Below are 25,459 nucleotides of genomic sequence, written 5' to 3' on the forward strand. Positions count from 1 at the left end.
TTTCAAAATGCCAACTTTCCACGATCAAGGTATATTAAAACAGCAATTAATGAAACAGTCTCATTAAAATGTAATCTTATCCAGCACAGTATTGCTGCTTGATCAGACCGTCAAATTCATCCGCCTAACTTACCTCGTGCCCGTGCAAAGGGCACAGTTGCTCTAGTTACAAGCCGACGTCAAACGTCGGCTTGTGCTGTCTCTTCTCAATTCTTACAAGCCGACGTCAAACGTCGGCTTGTGCTGTCTCTTCTCAATTCTTACAAGCCGACGACGAATGTCGGCTTGTTCTGTCTTCTTCCAATTCTTTCTTTCTTTCTTTCTTTCTTTCTTCTTTTTCTTCTGGCAACCAATCAAATGCTCTAGCTCCGCCAGGCATTGACAGATTTCAACCATATTTGACCCAAATGACCACTGGGTTAGGCCAAACCTTCCATTTGACTTTGACCTTGCTGTGACCTTTGACCTAGCTATAATGGTCAAAAATGTGATTTCACAAAAAATGCTACTCCTTCCACAAATTACATGCAATGATCATGTGACTCATGCATATGAATCAACATGGGGCAGTGCTTAAAACTTGCTAAAAAGAATTGAGGTCAAAGGTCATTAAGAGGGTCATTTCCGGTCTGAAAGCTAAAAATATTCAAAAAATCACTGTCTTTACAAATTATATAGCAGAGAGTCGCCTCTAGCACACATGCATTGCTACTAGCCAGGGTCTTTAGGATGCCTACAGTTTTGGGGTCAAAGGTCATTAAGGGGTTACTTCCGGTCAAAAACCGAAATATTTAAAAAAATTTTATCTCAAAATGTAAACAGACCAGAGTAATATAACCATCATACATAAATCAGTGTTACCTGATGTATGCATGGTATTTTTATTTTGGGGGTCAAAGGTCATTAAGGGGTCACTTCTTGTTTTTAGCTGAATAACTTTAAGAATTTTTATCTCAAGAACTAAACATGTTAGAATTTTTTAATTAAAATTGGAACAATGCATTTTGTCGGTGTACATAAGGTTTTTTTTTCATTGAGGTTAAAGGTCATTAAGGGGGTCAAAAGGTCAATCAAAAATTTTAAAAAATCAAAATCCATGTATAAGTTCCGATTAAGCTGAAAATCACCAGGAATCTTTCTTATGACATCCTAAGCACAATGCAAGAGCAGTTGACCCCATCCGTGACCCAAGGGTCAAGTTATAGGGGTCAAAGGTCAAATTTCGAAATTGGTCCAATCGAGCTCAAATTCAACAGGAATTATTCTTACGACATTCTAAACATGTTAAAATATAATAATATTTATGACCCCAAAGGTCAAAGTTTAGGGGTCAAAGGTCAACTGCGGCGGCTTGTATTCAGAGTCTGTTGACTCTAGTTTCTTCTTTCTTCTTCTTCTTCTTCTTTCTTCTGGCAACCGCAATCAACTGCATCTAGCTCCGCAAGGGATTGACAGATTCCAACCAAACTTGACCCAAATGACCACTGGGCTAGACCAAAGCATCCATTTGACTTTGACCTGGCTTTGACCTTTGACCTTGACCTTATGGTCAAAAATGTTGATTTCACAAAAATGCTACTCCTTCCACAAATTACATGCAATGATCATGTGACTCATGCACATGAATCAACGTTAACCAGTGCTCAAAACTTGTAAACAGATTTGAGGTCAAAGGTCATTAAGGGGTCATTTCCGGTCAAAGTCTGAAAAATGTGTCAAAAATATTCAAAATTTTACAAATTACATAGCAGAGAGTCGCCATTAGCACACATGCATTGCTACTAGCCAGGGTCCTTAGGATGCCTACAGTTTTGGGGTCAAAGGTCATTAAAGGGTTACTTCCGGTCAAAAACCAAAATTATCAAAAATGTTCAAAAATTTTTGTTTCAAAATGTAGACAGACCAGAGTAATATAACCATCATACATGAATCAGTGTTACCTGATGTATGCATGGTATTTTTATTTTAGGGGTCAAAGGTCATTAAGGGGTCACTTCCTGTTTTTAGCTAAATAACTTTAAGAATTTTTATCTCGACAACTAAACATAGTAGAATTTTTTAATTAAAATTGGAACAATACATTTTGTCGGTGTACATAAGGTTTTTTTTTTTCCATTGAGGTCAAAGGTCATTAAAGGGGTCAAAAGGTCAATCAAAAATTGTCAAAAAATCAAAATCCATGTATAAGTTCCAATTAAGCTGAAATTCACCAGGAATATTTCTTATGACATCCTAAGCACAATGCAAGAGCAGTTTACCCCATCCGTAACCCAGGGGTCAAGTTATAGGGGTCAAATTGCGGCTTGTAATCAGCGTCTGTTGACTCTAGTTCTTCTTTCTTCCTGCTTTAGCAGAACCGAAAATTGCTACTAGTGCCAGACGCTTGCACCAATATTTACCAAACTTGGCCACAAGAAGCACTGACCCAAGCTTAATATAACTTCTACACAGATAGGGGTCAAAGATCACGTAAGGGTTATTAGGGGTCATTTTGTGAAAATGTTAAAAATGCTACTGCTCCTTTAAATTAAATGTTATGACCACCAAACGTGGTCAGAAGAATCACTGGCCCAAGCTTCAAATCAGTTTGGCACAGATTGGCGTCAAAGTTCATGTAAGGCTTAATAATTGAGGTCAAAAGTCAGGTCAAATTTGAAGTTGCTCCGATCGGCCTGTAACTCAGGGAAAACAATCTACCACTTCATGAGTATAAAACCGCAAAGGTCATCTGAGGTCAAAGGTCAGGTCAAATTTCAAGTTGCTCCAATTGAGCTGTAACTTGCGGGAAATGATCCCTGACACTTCAGGAGTATGAAACCACAAAGGTCATCCGAGGTCAAAGGTCAGGTCAAACTAAAAGTTGCTCCAACTAGGCTTTAACTTTGCGGAAAATGATCACTGACACTTGCGGAGCATGAAACCATAAAGGTCATTCGAGGTCACAAGTCAGGAAAGGTCAAATGAGGTCAAATGTTAGAATGGGCCCGATTGGGCTTAAATGTGATGCAAATTATCCTTGATTTGAGAGAGCATGAGTAGTCAACCCGAGTTTACCCAAGGTCAAAGGTCAAATGAGGTCAATCAGCAGCCACCGCCTGACATTCGTGGCTCATGAGCCACAGTAGCTCTAGTATATCGTTGCTTTCGTTCACAATGTCCCATTACATAAAAGAGTGCGGCTCTCACAAAACATGCGTACTACATTGTTTGAGAGTTCAATGGACCAAAGTGCAATATTCTGAACTTCAGTACATAATAAGCCATTGTGACCAAACGCAACGACGTTGAACACATAGTAAATGGTACCAGTTGTTTTACACAAAATCAGTTATTTTTATGTTTATTTTTGTAAAAAAATCTTTGTACATAAGCTATATTATAACAAGTAACTATTCAAATTGACAAGATTTTCAACTCATTATTTGACAAGATTACACATTTCGTTTTGACAAGCTTCTGTTATGTCCCCCTCTGAGAAGATAAACTACTCACACTTGATAAGTTGGCAAGTATTTATTCAGTCTATCATAGAGAGTATCCAGTGTACCGAAGCGAGACCTACTACAATTGTTTGTCATATGTTCACACACTCAATTATGTTGCATATAAAATTGAGTTTGGTGAATGACCTCGGTGAGTGGCTTCGACCTGTCATTTTGATAAGACGTTTTGAAGGGAAATCTGTTATGTCCCTTGTCAAATTTGACATGTTTCTATTCAAAATTGAGTAGATCGTTTAAGAGTGTAAGACTGATTGGGTTTTGACCCGTTTTACTGGGCTGAAATCGGATGAATGTTTTTTGCTTTGACCCACGTGGTGCCCAAATGTTGACCTTCGATCTTCGACCTGTTTGTTCAGAAGTTGTAGATAGGTCGAACTATATTTTTTCTGAATTCTTATGACCGTAGGACTATTTTGGAATTTATTTTAACATGATTTGAGCAACGTTGAAATTTGATCTCTGTATAAACTTTGACATTGGAATTATGGGATTGTACAAATGGCGAACGGTGGCTAATGTATTTTTCTTAGTAAGTGAACCACTGGGCTCAATTCATTCGCTAATCTGCAGTACTACTTGAGAGGAGGATTTAATCATCACGAGATCTGGACGACCAACCACAAGCCAGATCCATTTGAACATGTATTGCATCATGACTAATTTTTAGTACCTTAGTCCCAGACAGTTTTCCCGAGTATTCACAATGGGCAAGTGGACTACGGAGAAGTCGCTGCACACCGCCGATTAAAAAAGACGTCCAGCTTAAATTACGTGTTACTTTTCACAATGATAAGGGAGTGATGGCACTTAGTGTACACATATCTATTAATTTTAGCATTAAAGATGATCAGCAACATCTGGATTGGTTTAAGAAATACTGGCACTTTTATATATTTTTGTATCATAGAATTTTATACCTCTACAAAGTAGGCTACAAACAAGAATATGTACCAATCCGATCAAAATACAACTAAATCAAGAAAATATTGCAAATAAATTGAATTTCTTTGCACGTAAACTGCACACTTCAGTTTACTATTTCTCATTGCGAAATTATTTTGTACACAGGCCCATGGGTAGATTTACCATAGGGCAGAGTGAGCACAGGCACAGGTACCACAGTCTTTGGGGGCCAAAACTGATACCTGTGTACATTTGCGTGACCAAATTAATATCATATTTGACCTTTTTAGCTTTTTGCATAAATTAGTTCCAATTTCAACAATATTTTACCATTCAAGCGTCAATATGGCACAATTGTTTGCGCGGTTCGCGCGCATAGTTGTACTATCATAATAGCCACGGATCCAAATTATGCTGCTGTGCATATGAACCTCAAAATAAATCCTCTTTTCATTTTGGCTATCCCTGTAAAAATGGTAAATTCAGATAAAGACCCTGATTTGGGACGAATCTAAATTAAGTATAAAATGAATTAATTTCCTTGTGCTTGTATTTCATGCGCAATTGTCCCACCGGGAACGTTTTAAATATTTTCCTCCCTCAATGACATGTGACCAAGATACCACACCCCCAGAGGGGTCACTCCCATTGTGGCCTGTACAAACAAGGATCCCCAAACAAGAACCCTTGGCTAAAACGATACCCTAAACAGGTAACACATGCCTGTTTTCATACCCAAATCTAATTTCATACCGTAAATTTCATTTTCGTGTATTAGCAATTGCAATTTTGCTACCCTTTTTTTCCAATTTTTCATGTTTTTGACACCCTAAACACGATACGCGCGTATCGTGCATACCCACGAAAAACTACCCTTTTTACGCGTTTTTATTATCGCGGATGGTGTACAGGCCACAATGGGAGTGACCCCCCGGACCACACCACTTGTAACAACACTATTAAGTATAATGTTTGTTATACGATAAGGGGGGTCAAAAAGTTTTGTTTGTCAAAAGAGGGGGGGGGGTCAAAAAGGTTTAGCGGTCCATCGAGGGGGGGGCAAAAAGTTTTCAAGCGAAAAATTTGAGAAAGACCAGCCCCCCTACCAAAGTATTAATGAACACTCCCTAACATAAACGCTTTTACATTTTTATCTCCAATTTTAGGTTTTAAAGTCTAACATCCAAAATGACTGGGTATAAACGTGAAATACTGGAGAAAGAAAAGGACTTCCATGAGAGGCTACTATGCTGTTTCTGTAAATTACTCCTGAAGTTTGCAGTGCAATCGACATGTGGACACAGATATTGTGAATCATGTGTTAAGGAAAGATTAGCAAGGTAAAATGTTGAAATGCCTGACAAGTTACAGGCAAAACTCGTACGGGATTTACGGAGCTTTCAAGTAGTCAGTTGCACAACCATGGGGGAGGTACAAGGGGAAAATCCCCTCACCCAATTAGAAAGCACTATTTTATTTAAAACTTCCTTGGATTCATAGGTTTTACAAACCTAAACATATGCTTTCTACTGTATTTCAAATATGGTAAATTATATAGTTCTGTAACATACCAAATGCAATGTCTATAACGCCAAATCAATCGAAAGCTATCGACAGGTTTTTAACTTGTGAAATCGATAATATAAGAATTATATCTCATATAGGATTTTGTTACTATTTTGTTTTCAAATATAGCACTGAGGCGGGAGAAGTAAGGTGCCCAGTCTGTCCAGCAGATTCAGAAGATGGAGTCTTAAATGAAAATGAGGTATGTCAATCATGAATAATTTAAGTAAACAATGAAGCTTATTGTCAGATTAAGGTAGACCTGAGTCCCTAAGTTACATTTTCGCAAAATTGAGTTATTAGCAGTTTTTATGTTGTTTAGGTCAGAAAATATAATGCAAACCCGTTTAAAAGCTTTATAGAGAGATCGAATTCGTATCATCACTGATTCGAGCTGCAAAGTTTTTAAGTGCCTATTCATTTCCATTAAAAAACACATAATAATGAATAAGATAATTGAAACTGAACAAAATAAGCAAAATAAGTTTTTTGGGGCACCCGCTACGGCGGGCCCCTTATTTGGCTTGACTTGCAAAAAGCTTATAATTTCGGTCTTGCTAGATTTACTTCGCAAGCAACTGTTTTGCTTAAAAGTGTGCCCAGCTTAGAAATAAAAACACAACTTGCTTGGTTTTGATTTTATTATTGTTTACTAATATGCACGGGATGAAATCTTGTGCGTATAGGCCCGTTATCCTTTGTTTAAAATGCAAAATTAATGGACTCATAAAAACACCAAATAAACCGATGGCGCTGTGCAGCTTTGGCTGTTGGTGCCAGCGAGGGGAGACAGGCGCTTGGTGTGTTTTCATGGTTTCGTTTTGCGGATTGGGAGATGTTAGTAATTTTGGGTTGCTTAGTATAAATGTATTTTTTATAAACATTGTCAGTGCAATAATACATCTGTTTAAATGAATGAAATGAAAGGTACTTTGTAAAAGCAAAATAATTATTCTTGTCTTCTATACTATCAATCATAACAGTCTTACCCCTGCTTAACGAAATTCAACAATATTCAATATCCAATGCAATTAATATCTTCACTACAATAAATACAAAACTCCCCCAGCCCACATAATCACAAATTGACACGGAAGCTTCATATCATTCAATTCAAATACAATTTAACTCAATCCAAAACGGTCCTGTCATACACCTCCCTCACTCAAACACATATCTTTTGCATTTTATCATCTTCCCCTCTTCCCTAGAAAAAAATCATTCTAATGCCAAATCTAAGCACCATGGAATTCACCACATTTTTATTAGAATATAAAATTAATTTGCAAGGAAATGAGAAATATTCTTCGAAAATGTTTAAAAACACTCACATTTATTACCTCTGCAGCTCAAAAACTTTTTTACCATTTAATACCAAGCATAGGTGTGGGTGAAATTTGTTGTATATATATATAGATATATGCATATAGAGTATACGTGATACATGTTGTTGTTGTTATGCATAGTGTTCTTTTTAAGGTAATAAGGGTTTTGATCTAAAACATCAACATCAACATAAAACAATGTACGGATACGTGGTGTTGTCATGCATAGTGTTCTTTTTAAGGTAATAAGGGTTTTGCTCTAAAACATCAACATCAACACAAAAAATGTCTTTCTTTCTTTCTCTCATTTTTCTTTCTTTCATTTTTTTTCTTTCTTTCTTTCTTTCTTTCTTTCTTCCTATTTCTTTACCTCTTGTTCCTTTCTCTCTTTCTCCAATGTATATCATCAAAATAATAAAAATAATATTGTTATCATCATGATGATGATCATGCTCGACATCACTGTTAAGTTTGTCTATTATTTCTTGCAGATATATCCAGATTTTCATGCTCGCAAGGAGCTGCGACATTTAAAGGTCAAATGTCACAATAAGGGCTGTCCATGGAAAGGAACATATAAACAATACACAGTAAGTAGGCCTTCAAAATTATATGCTCTACATTATATATTCTGCTCCGTAATACTTACGTAAGTTATTGGCTCTTCTCTTGGTCTTTTAAAGGTTAATATAACGCATGTAGATGATGTTTGTTGGCTACTTATACTTTGTATTTCGTTGGGCTTTAACTATAATCTTAAATTGTGTGCTGCATACTAAGGCGAACATACTATGGCGAACAAGTTAAGTTTATAGTAGAATGTAACACATGTGTATCTTCATTATAGGACCATGAGCAGCTCTGTGACCTTGAACCAATGAAGTGTGCAACAGGATGTGGAAAGGTTTTGCGACGAGGTGATCTTCCATATCATTTGGAGAACGATTGCCCTATGCGGATTGTTAGGTGTCGCAACTGTGGGGAGCAACAGCAGTACAAACAATTGGAGGTGGGTTTTATTAATCAAAATGATGCAGTATGTATTATCTTTCTGATGATATACAATAAACTTAAAACTCATCATCGTACTCTCACATCCCATATGTTTATCACACCAGGCTGAATTTTCCAAAAACTAGCCACTCATTTGGTGACAACTGACTTTTTTTTTCAGTTACTCCCACTGTCACTCCCACTCCCAATTCTAAGCAGCTGATTCACTTCCTATATTGTTTTTTAATTTTCACCGTGGTTCGAGGCTAGCTTCACAGAATATTAAATTGCAAGAAAGAAACAAATATTTCAGTAGTTTAAGGTGGCTGTGTACTCTCAGACATGCATGTAGTAAAAGTGCAATAACTTTGTAATTATTCACGCAAGACATATAAAAGTATACATTTTTATAAAGGCAAGACATCAATGAATCTCAGTATAAATACAGATTTGGTGTAAAAACAACAGTTATGAAGAAAATCCAAAAAAGTGAGTTTTTGGCAATATTTGTTCGGTACATCATAACAAAAAAACACCCTTTCCAAAATATTTTATTTTGTTTTTATCTCAATCTTGAGGCTCCATTCCAAAAACGGTGTTTTTAGTTTTTTGATATTGGCCTTATTTTTTGAGATATTGACCATATAAGGCATCAAAATGAACTTTTTAAAATTCACAAACGCCTATTTGCACAAAATGATGCCTAAAATCGGAAATAGACCAAAATATAAAAAATGGGAAACCGTTTCTTGAGTCGATCATGCTTCATACGATGATCATATTTGCTTAACTATAGATGCTGTATTTATTGAGTTATCGTGTACCTAAATCGTCATTTTACCGAGAAAATGAACATTGAAATAATGGCCGTTGAAGTTTAAAGTGGTCACATTTTGCACTTTCATCGAATCTCACATGAGAATGCGGCAGTTTTCGTTTTTCTACCTTACATTACATGAACACCGGGTAAATCCACGGCCCCTTGAGAAGTTTGAGCGAAATCCATTCATAACTTGATATTTATATCGGGGGATAGACCTTGAGAAACCCCACATTTTATCAGCTAAAACGGAGCCATTTGACCACTAGGTTTTTGTGAAATCAGTGCTTCCGTGGTGTTTCCATAAGATGCGCCGCGCATGCAGATAAGCGTCGCGTATGCGTCGCGTATTTGTGCGTTAACAAATTTCGCGATACGCAACGCGATGAGTTGTTGCGCGCGTGTACCTTGCTGGTACAACAAAGATTTTCTTTCCTTTTCAATTTCAAACACGAGTGGAATAGTGAAATAAAATCCTTAAAATATTGCAGTTGGAGTTTACAAATCTCGATTTTCATTCCTTGTATTTATAAAAAACATAACAAGGTACAAACATATCATAAAAACTCAATTTTGAGAAAGAAACAATGGCTAGAGTACACAGCCGCGTTAAATGTGCATATGTGACAGGATCGGATCCACTCAGACAAAAGTCAGAAGTTTTGAAAATTACTATTACTATTTTTGCTCATTATTTTAAAGATTACTGCTTTTTAAATCCCAAAATCCCTTTTTTACTTGTTTGCAAGGTTATGAACGTTTTATATTTCCAGTAAGCAGTTGCTTATGTTTTTATTGGGGTTTTTTTGTGTGTGTTTTTTTGGGCTCGTAAATTTCTTGAGGACCAGTACAATATTTTTCATGTGACAATAATTTCAATAGTAATTGTCCATATAGGACTCTTAAGACTTGCCGCCATGTACCTAGTTTCATGATGGCAAATGTATTTATTTATGTTGTTGCAGATGCATAACAATGAGTGCCCCAAAGCAAACATAAAATGTGGCGACTGTAAAAGGAAGATTACTAGAGAATTGGTGAGTAAAAGCATTTTAATGTAATCCTAGTGAAGTAAGTTAGAATACCAAATTTAAACGTCGGAGAGGCTGATAGTTTCAGAAAAAAGGTCAGTATCAACCACCACTTTAGTTATATCCTGGTGAAATCAAAATTTACAAGAATAAGCTGTTCTACCCTGTATTCTATTTCCTACCGCCAATTCTGACGCTATAGTCTGTCTCGTCTCAAGTAGGGAGTAAATCCCCCTTCCAGGCGTAAGTATACGCCCCGCGGGATTAGGTTTACGCGCGCGATTCGAATCTGTCCCTGCAAAATCGAACATGACGTTACTCTCAACTTGAGACGAGACAGACGATAGACCTCTTGGGTTAAATAGACCAGTGGCGTAGCGATTGGGGGGGGCAAGGGGCACGTACCCTGGGCCCCTTAGGGGGCGCCGAATTGACCAATTCAGCATCGATTATGTGCCCCTCCAAGCGATGAAAGTCAAAATTCATTTCAGTGCAAAATCATTTGAAAGATCAAATTAAGACCGATATTCAACTTCATTACAACCAAAATTAATTTGTGGTAGGCCCTGTTTGTGCAAATTTGGTATATATTGTATATTTTTAGTTTTAGTATCAGTCTGATATTTTCTTTTCTTTCTGATAATATTAAACATTTTAACATCCCCCAATATTGGGGGAAAATAAAAAAAACCGTCAATACTAGCAATGAAAAAACTAAGGCAAATCACGCATTTATGGACAAGTCACGGTTGTTTGATATCATGTAAAACTACGTCATTTTTAAGAAAAGATGAACACTAATGGCGCTATTAATCTTAAACCGTGTTTTCATCTTTATAAGGGATGGACACTGGTATAATGGCATTAAAACATCAGAAAGAGCGTAACAAATAGCAACACAATTTTCTAAAAAAATTTTATCATGAATGTTAGGAATAACTTGCATTATTTGGTTAAATTATATTTAAAATATGCGTAAATAGCGCCCTCAATTCGCACACAAATATACAGGTTATAGAATAAAAAAAATACCACAAAAAATGCAGAAAAAGATGAATAAGCTTAAAAAGAAACGAAAATCTATGGTAAAAAGAGCTGGAAATATAATTACATATTAGTGTGATAGTTATTGGTATTGTCCAGGTCTAGAATTGAACATTATATAATGTTTTGTTAGAAAATTTAAAAAATGATCTCATCAAATAACCGTGAAGTGTATGCATCCAATCGAAGTTTATCTATATTACTACATAGATGGTAACAAATTTGGACTGATGATTTATGTGTAGTTAAACGATCAAGTCACGTTTTCTACCTCTTCGTCGATCATGGAACTTGGTGAACAATGTTTTACAAAAGTAGTTACCTTCTAGCAGGTATGGTAGCTACCATCCCGACACAACTTGTGTTCTCTGGATTCAAATTAATGTTTTTCTTGTTTACTTTCAATAACCTGATTCATCATAACTTTATTTTTGTTTTGTGTGTGTGTGTGTGTGTGTGTGGTTTTTTTTTATTTCAGTTATCACGACACCAAGATTTTGAAGCTGGTGATTGTCCAAACAGAAAGCAAAAATGTCCATACAGTGCATATGGATGTGATGAGCAGGTAAAGTTTCTACATAGTATGCACAGTAAATAAAGGGTTCACAAAAAATAACTCCCCCTAAAATTACAAAACATTTCTTTGCATAACTTGACATACATTTCGTTGATTTGAAAAAAAAAAGCTGTGAATAAAAGAATCATTTTCCCACCCTCCCAACGTTCTTTCTTAAAAAATCTTTTTGTTTTGGCCAAAAATAATCACATTTTCCAAAAATGATGCTTTCAGAAAAAGTGGCACTTTTCAACATCCTCATTTACTAGGCGATGGGATCCCTCATCTACTGGTGGTGTTCAGGGTCATATACTAAGGTCATATGAGGTCAACTTGTAAACATGGTAAATATGTTGAAAATACAAAATCTGATCTCACACGAACAGTTCACATGCACTTGCAATCAAACTTGAGCTAAAGCTGCATTGTGCGAGATTTCATTTACTAGTGGTGTTCAAGGTCACATGTTGAGGTCAAAGGTCATTTGAGGTCAACTTGTAAAAGGTTCTGCAACATTTTAGTGAAATATAGCCATTTTAAGTTCATAAACACAATACAAAACAAACGAAATTTAACCCGAATTGAGGTCTTCAAAGAAGTTAATTATTTAACAACGCATTCTTTTTTAAATACCCGAATGTTAGTTAGAAACCACTTTAAATGAAAATAACTAAAATAAAATAAATGAGTTTACATTAGTTGCGGTCAATGGTCATCCATGGGTCATCTGGGGTCCAAATTTCTATAAAATTGTAAAACAAGAGCCAGTGGTTAAAAGTAATTGATATCTTAGGTGATCCGGAAGTGAACAGTCATTGGGGTCAAAGGTCATCCAAGGTCATCAGGTCAAATTACACTCTTTGATTACCATAATTGATTGGAAAAACACCCCAATTGTGAGAAATAAAGTGTTTACAATGGTTGAGGTCAACGGTCGTGGAGAGATAATAAATTCAAATTTCATTATTTGTGGCTTTTGAAATCAAGCTTGTCCTTTTAAAGAAGAATTCCTGCAAATTTGTAGTCAAATGTTGATTTACCTCCTGTTGACTTGTTAATTATGGCTTACCCCTCGCCCAGGCAGTTATTGCATGGTATCGTAAATAATATCCATAAATTCAAGACTTTGTACAGATAAAAAAAATTACCACTTGCTTTCCTAATTAATTCCTTTGTTTTTTAATATGATTTACATGTATCTGCAAATATTGTCGCTATTTTGAACATTATCTTCTTTTGTCTGTGATTAATGTGAGTTTTAATCTTCAACTTGCAGTTTTATGAGTTCGCAAGTTATCCCGTCATTACATGGTCGTTTGCTTGTTTTGTATAGATCATTGGCGAGGGCATGTTCCAACACCTACAATCTCAAGTTGTATATCATGTGGAACTTCAAAATAGAAAATACGAGCAACTGGTAGAAAGAATCCAAGGATTACTAACAAATGGGCATGCCAATTCCCCAGGAGAATCGGAAGAAATGCTTTCATCATCATCACCACCAAAAGTTAGAAGACGTACTGTTGACGAAGGGAGAGATCATACACATGTAAGTAATGCTTGGGAGGGGATGTTGGAGGACCTCCGAGTAAAGCAGCTATGTCTGACACACATCACTAAAATTATATCAGACGATGACATAGGTTAGAAGTTATCGTACAAAAAGGTGCCATATAAGATAACTACAAAATCAAAATAGAAAATACGAGCAACTGGTAGAAAGAATCCAAGGATTACTAACAAATGGGCATGCCAATTCCCCTAATCCTCGTCCTAACTGTCCTATAAAGTTGTTGCAACCTCCCCGATATTTTCCTATATTAAACGTCATACACTGTTATATTTGCCGCCAATTATTGTTATTAGTCGTCCTCATTCATATGATACAAAAATAACGTAATGTCACTATGCCGCCATAATGTGGGCGTGACTACTCAAATTTGGGGAATTATGGCAACTATGTACACAAGTATTGTCCAAAATTGACCTTTTGGGTAATATCACAAACCTTTGCGGATATACCTGATGCACACATCGTCATGCACATGTGCACATCGTTACTGCGTAAAGGATAATGGGATTTTTGGGAATTTGAACTAAAATTCTAAATTTCGGAATTGTAAAACAATATTTAATCTTTGTATGGTAACTTAGATGTTGAGAAAACCCCTTATAAAGGTAATTTGCATATTTAAAGCACATTTTTAAAAAACCGTTAGAAATTGTTTTGTTATTTTAAATTATTTTCCTCCCGGTGGAATTTTTTTTCGCCCCTCTGAAAAAATTGTCAACTTACATGTAGCTCATGTGTGTCAAAGTAAAATTTCCACCGATCTTTCATAAAATCACCATGAACAATTTAGTCCTTAGTCTGTCAAATTCGGAAGGGTTACCAAAGCCTGTGTTGCCTACGCAGGGAACATGCTGCCTGACTCGGACTGAGACCTAATTTAAAACAACAACAAAAATAGCCTAAAGACTATCACACAAGAACATAAACAGGACTCCAATAATTATTTATAACCAAATGATATTAGATACTTTTGTTTTTGTTTTTGAAAGTGCTTGATTTAATTTGTTACTTTAAGGTCATCGTTAAATCTAACCGAACCAAACATAAAAAAAACCTCAATTCACAAAGCGTAGGCACAATCAGGTATCCCACGTGATGCGATTGCTTCATCATGCGAACAGATATGGCGACGGAAAGCTTGGGCGGGCAAGCTACACCCCTGTGGCAAGGTAGGCCTGTGCATGGGTCGGGGGTTCAAAACCGCACCCGAAAAAAGTTTTCTCTTCTTCTTTAATACTCGCCAAAAAGCAACTGGGCGTTAGGGCTAAGGGGGCTCCGTAACATGGTCCGTAGTAGAAGTCCTGATTGGACGATTGTTTTAATGCCGTTTCTTGTGTGATAGCTATGCATATCGGATTGATTTTCAAAGACATTTATCAAATGAGTATGGTAGTTGTTTAACAGAATATTTATACATGCTCTAATTTGCATATATCAAAAACACTATGAATATCGTATTTATGAAGCAGTGGTCCAGAATGGCTTAGATAGTGACAATTTGATATGGTTCTCGTTGCACATTTTTGGAGCAGTCAGTGTTGCACACATTTTTTGGCATTCTCATTGTAGACTGCTAAGTCAACAGTTGTGCATGTTTGCTCCAGTGGAGGGCAATATAGTAGGTGTTCCATTGTTTGTGGTTACGTCTGCATTCTTTCGATATCCTCATTTGCTGAGGTTGATTTCACATCTTTCTACACCAGACCTTAACCTTTCGAGGCATTTCCATACAACCCAACTTGCATCTGCACCAGTTGGTAGTTCTTCGCCAACAGGAATATTCAAAGATGGTGGGTGATTGGTAGATCTCTCCTCCCATATTGCCACTCTTTTACTGTTAGCTGATGTTTTAGGTGGAGATACTCTGTTGATGATGCTATCTCTGGATGTCGGGAGGGACATGTCCAAACATGGGATGACTTACATCAGTGGCTTGGCGCTGGCGTCTTATATCTGGTGACGCTAAATTAATTTTTGTGTTGCTCTAAGACAACCTGTTATCAGGCGACAGCTAACATTCAGGACTGGATCCATCTTCTCATGATGCAGTCATGTCTACTGTAGAATTCAATTCGACCTTTGCAGGACTTAAACCCCATTAAAAGCTATTAAACCAAGATAACACTCATTGAAAACAGCTCAACTGATTAAATCATATCTTCTGCTTTTACACGTACAATGGAGCAATGCGCTGGGATTATCCTTTCAGTTGGGTGAACGATTATAAAGCGAGCGCTAGAGAACAATTGTGTGTGGTCTTTGTTTACGAAATGAGACAATACGTGCTTATTGTTAACCAGCGTTCTTGAAAATGAGAAACATGGTGGTTTGCAGATTTAACACGGTTTGGAAATAATTTCTTCATATTTTTTGGTGTTATCTGTCGTTTACACATCCTTCCTAAAACACCAAAGTGCGAATATTTCCAAACATCTAAATTAGCTAAAAATTTAGGACATGTTACAAAACGATATTGTCTAGAATTATTTTAGAAGAGTACTTTTAATATTGGGCGGTTATTTTTCACACAGCGACGTTAACTAGGCAATGTACTATTACCTATAACATTAACTAAAACAGCAAAGTGCGAATATTTCCAAACATCTAAATTAGCTAAAAATTTAGGACATGTTACAAAACTATATTTTCTAGAACTTTAGAAGAGTACTTTTAATATTGGCCGGTTATTTTTCACACAGCGACGTTAACTAGGCATATCCCCATACTTTTTACGTAGGCTATTTGTAGAGGTCACGCGTCAATGGGAAAGAGCACTGTGTATTATGTATAGGAAAACGGACAGTAACTGCAGTATGTTTGCATCAGGCGATATTTCCCATATAGGTCATGCATACTCTGTTGTTTAGTAGCATAGAGCCAAGGCCGTTGCCTTCAGAGTGTGAGGATTTGCACCCCAGCTTGTTCCGGTGAGCTTACTCAAGATGTTGTTTCTTGTGCTGACTTTCATCTTTGTCTTCTCAACATGGTTCTTAGAGGAGAGACACCTATCCAGAGTAACTCCAATGTAAATACTCCGTAGTTGATATACGTCAATACAGGACTACAGAATACACTCAGGCATGACAAATTTTATTTTGTTTATTATGCAAATATCCTGTGAAATCGTTTTTGAGATTCCGTTGATATGATTTTTCCATGTCAGACTTTCATCAATAGGTTTGCATCAAAGTCATTCTAGTACCCATAATCATGCAATTTGATTTACAAGATAAGTTTATAAGATGTTCATTCTTATCAAACTTGCTTTTTTGGTAATTTACTAATCTACTCGTTATCTTTTTTGCACAGTTCATAGATGGGGATATGTTGCAGCACCAACAAACACCGGGATTACTAAAGCGAGGACGTGCCAATCATTCAGCACAATCGGACGAAAATGTGCCATCATCATCACCACCAAAAGTTGGAAGACGTACTGTTGATGGAGGGAGAGATTATGCACCTGTAAGTAATGCTTGGGAAGGGGCTGTTGGAGGACCTCCCGCTGAAGCAGCTAAATTACAGATGTCTAATACAGATCACTGTAAAATTATTTCAGACGATGAAATCGATAGGCTCAAAGTTATCTTTCAAAACATTTTTATTACAAGAAATGAGAGTGCCATAGAAAATAAGGCCACAAAATCGAAGAACTCCTCTGCGACAGGTACATCGCTGTATCCAAATCTGGAGAAAAGGTTACGAGATACGGAGATTTTGGTAAATCAGAAACGGCAAGAACTGGAACAAATGAAGACACTTTATGCTGTTTTAGATAAGAGGAATGAAACCTTCCAGGAGGTCGTGGCTGTATTAAACAACCAGTTGGAGGCAGTGGGAGAAAAAGTGAGTGCTCTCGAAAGACAGAATCGTCATCTTCAAGATACAATTGAACAACAAGAAAGACAACTTCATGCCCATGACCAAATGTTAACTGTAAAAAATGTTGCCCTGACTGAACAAGACTTAAGAATCCAGACCTTGGAAAGAGGTCGGCGCCATAGTGAGGCGCAACCACACCCGTTGCAAGCTGGACAAGAGCCTCCCCGTGAAGGGAAGCTGGTGTGGAAGGTACCCAGAGATAAACTTAGGCGTCAGAGACCTCATACCGGCGAGGTAACTTACTTTGACTCGCCTGTTTTTTATGATCATAGTGGATACAAACTTCGCGGTCGTATATATGTGCATGGGAATGAAAAATGTGATGGAAGGCATGTTCCTATCCATTTTGTTGTCATGAAAGATGGTCATGATGGCACGCCGTGGCCATTCAGGCAGACGGTAACATTTATGATTTTCAATCATAACACAGGAAGGTGGGAGTCTGTCGCTTGTTTCCATCAACACATGACATTCCCATGTGAGAGTGATGACCCATACCTCTTGCCTCTGAGCTACCTAAGAAATGGTAAATACATCAAGGAAGGCATGCTCTATATGAGAATTGACGTTGATGGGAATTAGAGTACTGATAGAACTACTTTACCTGTAGTGTACCTAAACACATCACAAAATGTAATTACCCTTATTACGAGACAAGAACTCAAAATCTATGGATCAAAATATCAAAGAGAAACTTAATTTCTGCCAATTTTCAAAAACCTCATAAAGTTGACTCCTTACATGAAAAAAGATGGAGATTGAAAGGTTGCACTGTAAAGCTACTCAAAGTCAGTGTACCATTACATTCTCTATATGACCCGGGTATATGACTGGTCAAGAATAACTACGGTCTGCGGTGACCATGGTGACCAGTGACGACCAGGCACTCTAGCAACAAAAGCAACATTTTCAATTGGTTTAGGTTGGTTTAGGCACAACCTTTGAATCTGCATCTTGTTTATTCAAAGGGTACTGTAGATGAGGTATCAACATTTGCAGAACAACTGTTTCTTTTTGTTATTTCAGTTCTAACATTTGATGCATAGATTTTGAGTTAGTATCTCGTACTGAAGGGGGTAATTACTAAATGTTATGCGTTTTTTAGTTTTTCCAGTGTGACAGGCAAACTTTTAATTCTAATGATTTTATGTTGTTCTGTGCCCCTTAACGGTGGGTGACCCGATTAACAGCTTCAAAATGCAGCTTTGGTATCGAGTGGAAGCTCGTGTTTTTATCATAACCTCAATGGAATATGTTGAAATATGTTTCGATTTAGATTGTATGAACAAAACCATGGTAGTTTGATATACAATTTCACTCATAAAATCCAATGGACCTTAATGTGAGGTAGAAAACATTATATGTTACAATCGGAATATCCACCCCAAAAGAACATCAGGCAATATGTGTACAAAATATTGTGCGATATTAATGCCTTATATTTAATATCAGTTAACATAACGTATGGTGCACTATTCATAATAAAAACAAAGTAAAAAAATATTAGGTAAAACTCACATGGCGTACTTAGTGTATGTTTCACACTTTGGAGCATATACCGTAGAATTCCGTCTACAAGCATATATGCCTCTAAACGAGGTATTTTTTGATGAAAGAGACGAAAGGCAAATACCCTCCACAAACACATTACAATAGATTGGTCTTACAATAATACGTGTTTGTACAGTCGCCTATATCAGTAATATAGTTGTTGAAACTCAAAATAATGTTTTTGTGGAGAGTTTCTGCCTCTCGTCTCTTGCATTAAAAAAACCCGTTTAGAGGCATATAAATTATATGCTTGTAGACAAGGTTTTACGTCGCGTACGTAGGATTGATTAATTTTCCTTGGAGGTAGATGCATTTATATTTAGTGAATATCTTGTTATAAAAACTAGGTTATACTTGCTCGCGAGCATGGGTTTGCCCTACATATTAATGCTTACCCGGAACCCCGCAGGGGAGATATAGATGCATCAACATAGCAGCACGCATGAACCTTTTTTTTTCAATTTCTCTCACAAGTAGTACGTAGTTATTAACCTATTAATGCCATATGATCCGAACTTTGTAACATAGTTTGTACCATATATTTACCTAAACTTTATATACTATTAGCTTAGTACCATAATGCAAATTTAAATTATGCACCTTCACATATTACTAAAAAAATATTTTTAAAAAATCAAAAAACAAAAACAAAAAAAAACATACTGAGATATTTTATAATTATACTATATTTATACTTAAATTAGGAGCTAAGTTACTTAGCATATGCGTACACCCTGAACCTGTAGCAAGGGAGAGCGGGTTTGAAACAATGTCCGTTTTTTCTGTAAAAAAAACCCTTGACATTTCAGCCCCTTTTGTGACAGAATTCACAAAAGGTCCTTTTTTTCGGTAAAAATGGATTTTTTTAAGGGCGAATTCATAAAAGTTCCACCTATTAACACCCCGTACCTAAATCGTGGGTACGAGCCTGTGTACATCTTTGTAGTTATGCTTTACCTAGGAAGGTATCTACTACATCTGCATCAATCTAATAACATCTGCTATAAAAGGTGTGCTCATATAGTACATTATGCAAGAGAAAAATATTGACTTCGCTGATGTTATTCAGCGTATTTAACTCATTCTCATCATAAGAGTATGTTAATGGTTTATGTATTTCTTGCCTAGCCATGTGTATTAGCTGAGTAAATGCTATTTTATTACTTTTGCTATCTAACATAATTTAAACATTGATCCCTATAGCTATTCATGTAGTACTACTACTAACTGACTCTATCCATCTCTCTTCTTTCCTGGTGCTCTATTTTGTATAACTGTTATTTAGTATTTGTGACCATCGATCAAATTGTTGGGTCGGAATATATACAGATATTTCCACCATAAGATTGTCTTCTGAACTACTCGTGATCAATAAGTGACCAACATACAGACCGCTAAAAAATTAAGGTACCAGTTATTTTCACCCCTGTATATCCTGAACAAAAGCAGATATATGTCATAATTAGAACCATTGGCCAATAGCTGCATCTTTTAGCTCGGATTTAAGACCTCATTTGGTGAACTTGGTCAAGAAATAAAGACACGATGATCCAAAATACCAAGGAACATGGATATTCAAAAGTTATAGTTTGCTTCATTGGATGCCGTATTGATTTGTACACAAAGCGGTCTCGAACAAGAAAACGAGCGCAATGCTTTCGATTGATTAGAACATTCAAATGCAACTTAGACGTTCAATGGGAATGCTCCTGAGTTACTATGCCAACTACTTCCTGACCAGCTCAAGGCTGACCCTCGTCTTCGCCGCTCATTTAGATCTCACGATCTTTCAGTTCAAATTCCAAGATCTAACCTTGTTAATCATGAGCGGTCTTTCATTCCATCTACAGCCCGCACATGGAATGCACTCCCGCCTCACATTCCTGGAATATTAAGACGGACCGGCTTCAAAAAGGAGGTTAATAGCTATCTAGACACCAACCCATCAGCTTTATCGTAATGATAACAGCTGTTAACTTGATATGTATTGACATAAAATACATGTAAAAGAAGATCACAGTTTCTTTATTTTCAACTGATTTCAACAAATCAAGTCTTAAATCAGAGCTAAAGGGTACATGTATTATTGGCTGCTGCTGTTAATTTGGCTATATTTGTCTTGTTGTAACCTGAGAGTAGTTACTAGTCTCAGTTATAACTGGTACCCTAATTCTGTTGCGGTCGTTTGCAGTCTGTATTTTCTGTCGGTTAAAATATCAAGGGACGAAGGCATGGAATGTGTTTTTGGATACACTATTAGAACGTACCATGCCAATTCAAGAAGGGCTAAACAGAAAAAGATAAACATTTTGTTCAAATGCCACCTTCCGGTGGACGTTCACATCTTTATTGTATTATTGGATATTTAGATTGAACATATTCTTTATGTGCACAAACAGTTGTGGTGTTTGCCCAATTATAGTCACCTTAAATGATAATGTTTATTCCTACATGTACCTAGACTTAATTAATTATTACTTACTTCAATTAACATTCCTGCGCAACAAAGGTATTATTTTAGGTATTTATTTTTGTTAAATAGATCCCATTCCCCATAAAGATATATATATTTTGTTTTGACAGCTTCTGATGCGTTTCCATATGAAGTAATTATGACCAAAGTAATACGGTCAAACAGTAACGTTAGATATGTATTCTGTTATTCAGATTTCCTTTTACAAATTAAGCGTACTGCTAGCCGTCCAGCGCGTATTATTTTGCACAATGTTCAATGCATACGCTTGATGTCGCGCGCGTATATGCGATGGTTAACGCTGAAACCTGGGAAAAATTATAGTACATATTTTCCCATGTATTGGGTTATTAATTACCGGTAATGTCTGCAATACACAACAAAGAACTACAAGATTGGTACACTTACAAACAAAAAGCCATTTTAGGGGGTCATGTTTGCTTTTATATCTTTCCTATTCCGGGAGGGGTACATGTTGATATATCCAGAAAATTGAACCTCCTCATCTATCAGGCATAACATTTTGTATGGTAAGTTTTGTTATAAATGGTATAAAAGTTTTCTGAGATTTGGTTTGGTAGAGAAGTGTGTACGTCTTATGTATGTCAACTTGATACCTTAGCCGCATCTTTATCAAATTTTAAATCGCCAAATGTCATCTTTACGTTTGATAAATTTACAAGATAGAATTACCGATATTGCTAGCAAAACCTTTGGTATTCAGCTGAGTGAATGACCTAAGGTCGTCCGAGGTCAAACGGTAAGGAAGTAGCTTGATGACCCGATCTCAACCACGTGACAGATTAGTTCTAATGCTCCCGCTCCTGTTAACCTAGGACGACCTTAGGTCATCCACCCAGCTCTAGTCGCAAATCTAGCCAAAAAGGTGAGTTTTCTGGTTGACAGATTAAATCAATCACAATATGAACCTTTCCCAGATGATTGAGAATATACAGTGTTATATAGAATTGAAAGCAAACATTACTTCCATTTGCGCTGCACTGGTTTATTTTTATCAAATAGGTTTTGACACCCAACACACAAAACTGACAGGGATATTATACCACCTTGATTATTATCTTGTACCGTTCCCACAGTTACTGAAAGTGCCTTAAACTTGTACAAGTATAGGATACAAACGGTATCCCTTTTATCAATGCAAAAGTACAGTAACAGTATTGTAAACTAAAGGAAGAATGTTTCAGCGGCATGCTGATTTGTCTAAAAAAGGACCAAACTAACCTTATTAATTTATATATCAGGGAATAAGTATGTTCTTGCTTCCACACGTGCGAAATTGGTTGTAAGTTAGAGGAAGTGGGTCATCGGTGAAGCAGCTTATTTGTAATTATAGTAACCTAAAAGGTACATCTGAACAGTTGTTATGAACAAATTCATTCCTATTTGATGGAAAACTGTATAGGTTGACTTTGGAGCAAAGCTAATATGTAAATCGTGGGCACTGTTATTTATTAATAAATATGTTAGAAATGTGTTATACCAAAGTTATTTAGTAATAAACAAAATGTTAAAAAAATGTATTGGAATGTGAAAATAAGATCTTATGCTCATCACACTCCTACTGGTTTACATGTTTGCACCAAAATTTCTGCAAGAGGACGTAGGGCATTTTGAAAACAAATTGGTTGTTTCTGCAAAGGATCGTGATGTGATCAAACAAAAATAGGTTCAAAACTCAATAACAATAGCAATTATTATGTTTTTTTGGCCATGGCTAGAACCAATTATTACTAGTAAAGGACTCACTTGTTCGATCACGTCACACGTTATGGTTATATCATTGTGATTTCATCATGACTGGCGAATGCCAAAATTAATACTATCAACTGTCCCATGTAAAACCTGTAAAGTTCCTTTCGATTTTAAACGAACACGGGTAGTTACCATTGCTACTAAAATCGGCTTGCAAAATATTGATAACACCACCCTCTACAGTCATTATAATACAAAGGGCAGTTTAGGTATGTGTGTTCGTCAGTATGAGAAAACACAAAGATATTTTTAAAGTACTACCTGAAAACGAGGGCATTAAGAAAAAGATTGAGATTGGTTGGAAAGATTTATAGATAATAAGTGTTCAATTAATTTAGACATGCAGTTTTAGTTGTTTAATTGAAATGTAATACCGTAAAAACTCGATAGTCAGCATATGTGCTTACTTTCAAGCGCTTTTGAAAACAAGAAATTGTACCAAAGTCCGGCGCTTTACCAACTGAGCTAATGGGGGCGAGACACACATTTGCAGGTTTACTTGTTCGTTTATAACTATGTGTATCCATGATTTGCTCTAAACCCTTTACACTTTTGTGGGTGGGGCTCTTCATGTTTGCCTGTTTTAAAAGCGCTCGATAGTAAGCACATATGCTAACTATCGAGTTTTTGCGGTATGTTGAACAACAAGTCTTTCATATCACTGGATCTAACAGACCCACTAACCATGCTAACAGGTTGTCGGGCTAAATAATTCAAAAGGACGTTGTAGAGGGTTAAGCAAAGACGCATACACTCTATATCAACAACCTCCCAAAAATGCACGCATTCGTCTTTTGTTGGATGGATTGTTTTCAGTACTTTGTTTCATGCTTAAAAACCCTCTAGATTTCATGATTGAAGGAAAGAGATATTTATGTACATTTTAACACAGGCTTCAATGGAAATTATCATCTTTACGATGGGCAGTCAAAACTTGTGTCTATAGTTAATTGAACACTTTTTGTATAAAGTAAAAAAGATGTAAATAGGTGTATTATGTACAGAAAGAAGAACATTATTTTATGGACAGTTTATTATAAAATGAAGTTTATTTTATGTGATGGTATGAATAGAAATTTTTAAGTGGAAAATAGTTTATGTGAAAAGTTGAAATGCAGGGTGTAATAATGAAAAATACCAAGCAAATAATATGTACAATGGTTTAGAAGAGGTTCAACCCTCTATCAGGGTAGGTGGAACTACTTACATAATTTCAGATATGTGTCAAGTAGTTGAAATGTGATCATTTGCAAGTTTAACATCAATCATGGATTGCTGATAGCTTTTTTTGAATTCCTATAACATATATTGAAACAGATACACAATAATTGTAACCAACCATCATCGTGTTGTATAGTTATATAAATAGTTATGATGGATTTATCCATGAATTATTGAATCAGCATACATATATTGCAGTTATTTTTATGCAAATTTAGGGCACGGTGGCGCAGCAGTACTGGCTCAGCCTCATAATCGGATGATTGCGAGATCGAGCCCCCGTAGTGTCATTGTGTATGCATTTCGGCAAGTGCTTTACCTCATTTTCCTCACCCAACTCAGGTGTAATGGGAAGCTGCAAGGGGATAAGTAGAATCAAAGTGCTACTGTTGCGCCCTTGGAAAAGCGAAATGATTTTACCATGCTACCCCACCATGGGTCTAAGAGTGGACTTTTCAGGCTGTCAAATTGCTGAAATACATGGCTGATACTTTAAAAAATCCAATGTAATAAACATGGATGATGGTGCTATACAGGATGTGCTTTTTTGTCTTGAACATGCTGTAATTGATTTGATTATACACTCTAAGAAATAAAGATAGAACTTTTTTGTCCTCTCAGGAGAACCCTCCCTCTTGTACCTCTAAGAAAATTCTTTAATTTTCGAGAACCCTTAAAGGTTCTCTAACATTTTTGGGGCCATTTTCGATTGTTTTGGAATATTTTTGGTTCTTTAGAGAACCTCTAAGGGTTCTCCTAAGAGGACAACTTTAGAACCTTTTTAGAACCTTTATTTCTTAGAGTGTACATTTTGAAGTTATATATGATTTTATAGTTATAAACACTTTTTTAAATTGCTAATTGCAAAGTTTGTGCTAAATTTGCAAGTGGATCAATGTGAAAGTAGCATTTTGAATCACGTTCGACGTGAGACTATAACCAAATATTCCAATGAAATCCATAATATATACCATTTATATATGTTGAGAGAAATGTGGCTGTTGGACATTTACTGTTACTCTTTGATTTGGTCCGACCATTTTACTGTTTCAATATCTTTTTTCACACGTGTACATGTACTCACAATAAGAATCATTTTTGTATAATGGCATGGCCAAAATTTATGTCTCATGTTCGGGAAAATTTATGTCTCTTGTTCGACAATTCTTCCCAAGAATTTGCAGATGAGATCCGCATTTCGTTCAAAGAACTCTTCCAGTGTCTTTTGGTTGATACCGCACATTT

At 36.3% G+C, this 25,459-nt stretch overlaps 1 protein-coding gene and 1 long non-coding RNA gene across 2 annotated transcripts; both read left to right on the top strand.

The window, feature by feature from the left end:
• Positions 1 to 7,795: 7,795 nt before the first annotated feature.
• LOC140139478 (uncharacterized) lies at positions 7,796 to 10,132 on the top strand. The gene is made up of 3 exons (XR_011857139.1): positions 7,796 to 7,887; positions 8,145 to 8,306; positions 10,076 to 10,132. It is a non-coding gene; the product is annotated as an uncharacterized lncRNA (long non-coding RNA).
• A 799-nt stretch (positions 10,133 to 10,931) lies between these two features.
• LOC140139168 (uncharacterized) lies at positions 10,932 to 17,778 on the top strand. The gene is made up of 4 exons (XM_072160948.1): positions 10,932 to 10,994; positions 11,664 to 11,750; positions 13,075 to 13,290; positions 16,624 to 17,778. The coding sequence occupies exons 1-4, from the start codon at positions 10,932 to 10,934 to the stop codon at positions 17,776 to 17,778; spliced, it is 1,521 nt and encodes a 506-aa protein (XP_072017049.1).
• The last annotated feature ends 7,681 nt before the right edge of the window (positions 17,779 to 25,459 follow it).

This window comes from Amphiura filiformis, chromosome 18 (genome assembly GCF_039555335.1).
Source record: "Amphiura filiformis chromosome 18, Afil_fr2py, whole genome shotgun sequence".
In the NCBI taxonomy this organism is placed as follows: Eukaryota; Metazoa; Echinodermata; class Ophiuroidea; order Amphilepidida; family Amphiuridae; genus Amphiura; species Amphiura filiformis.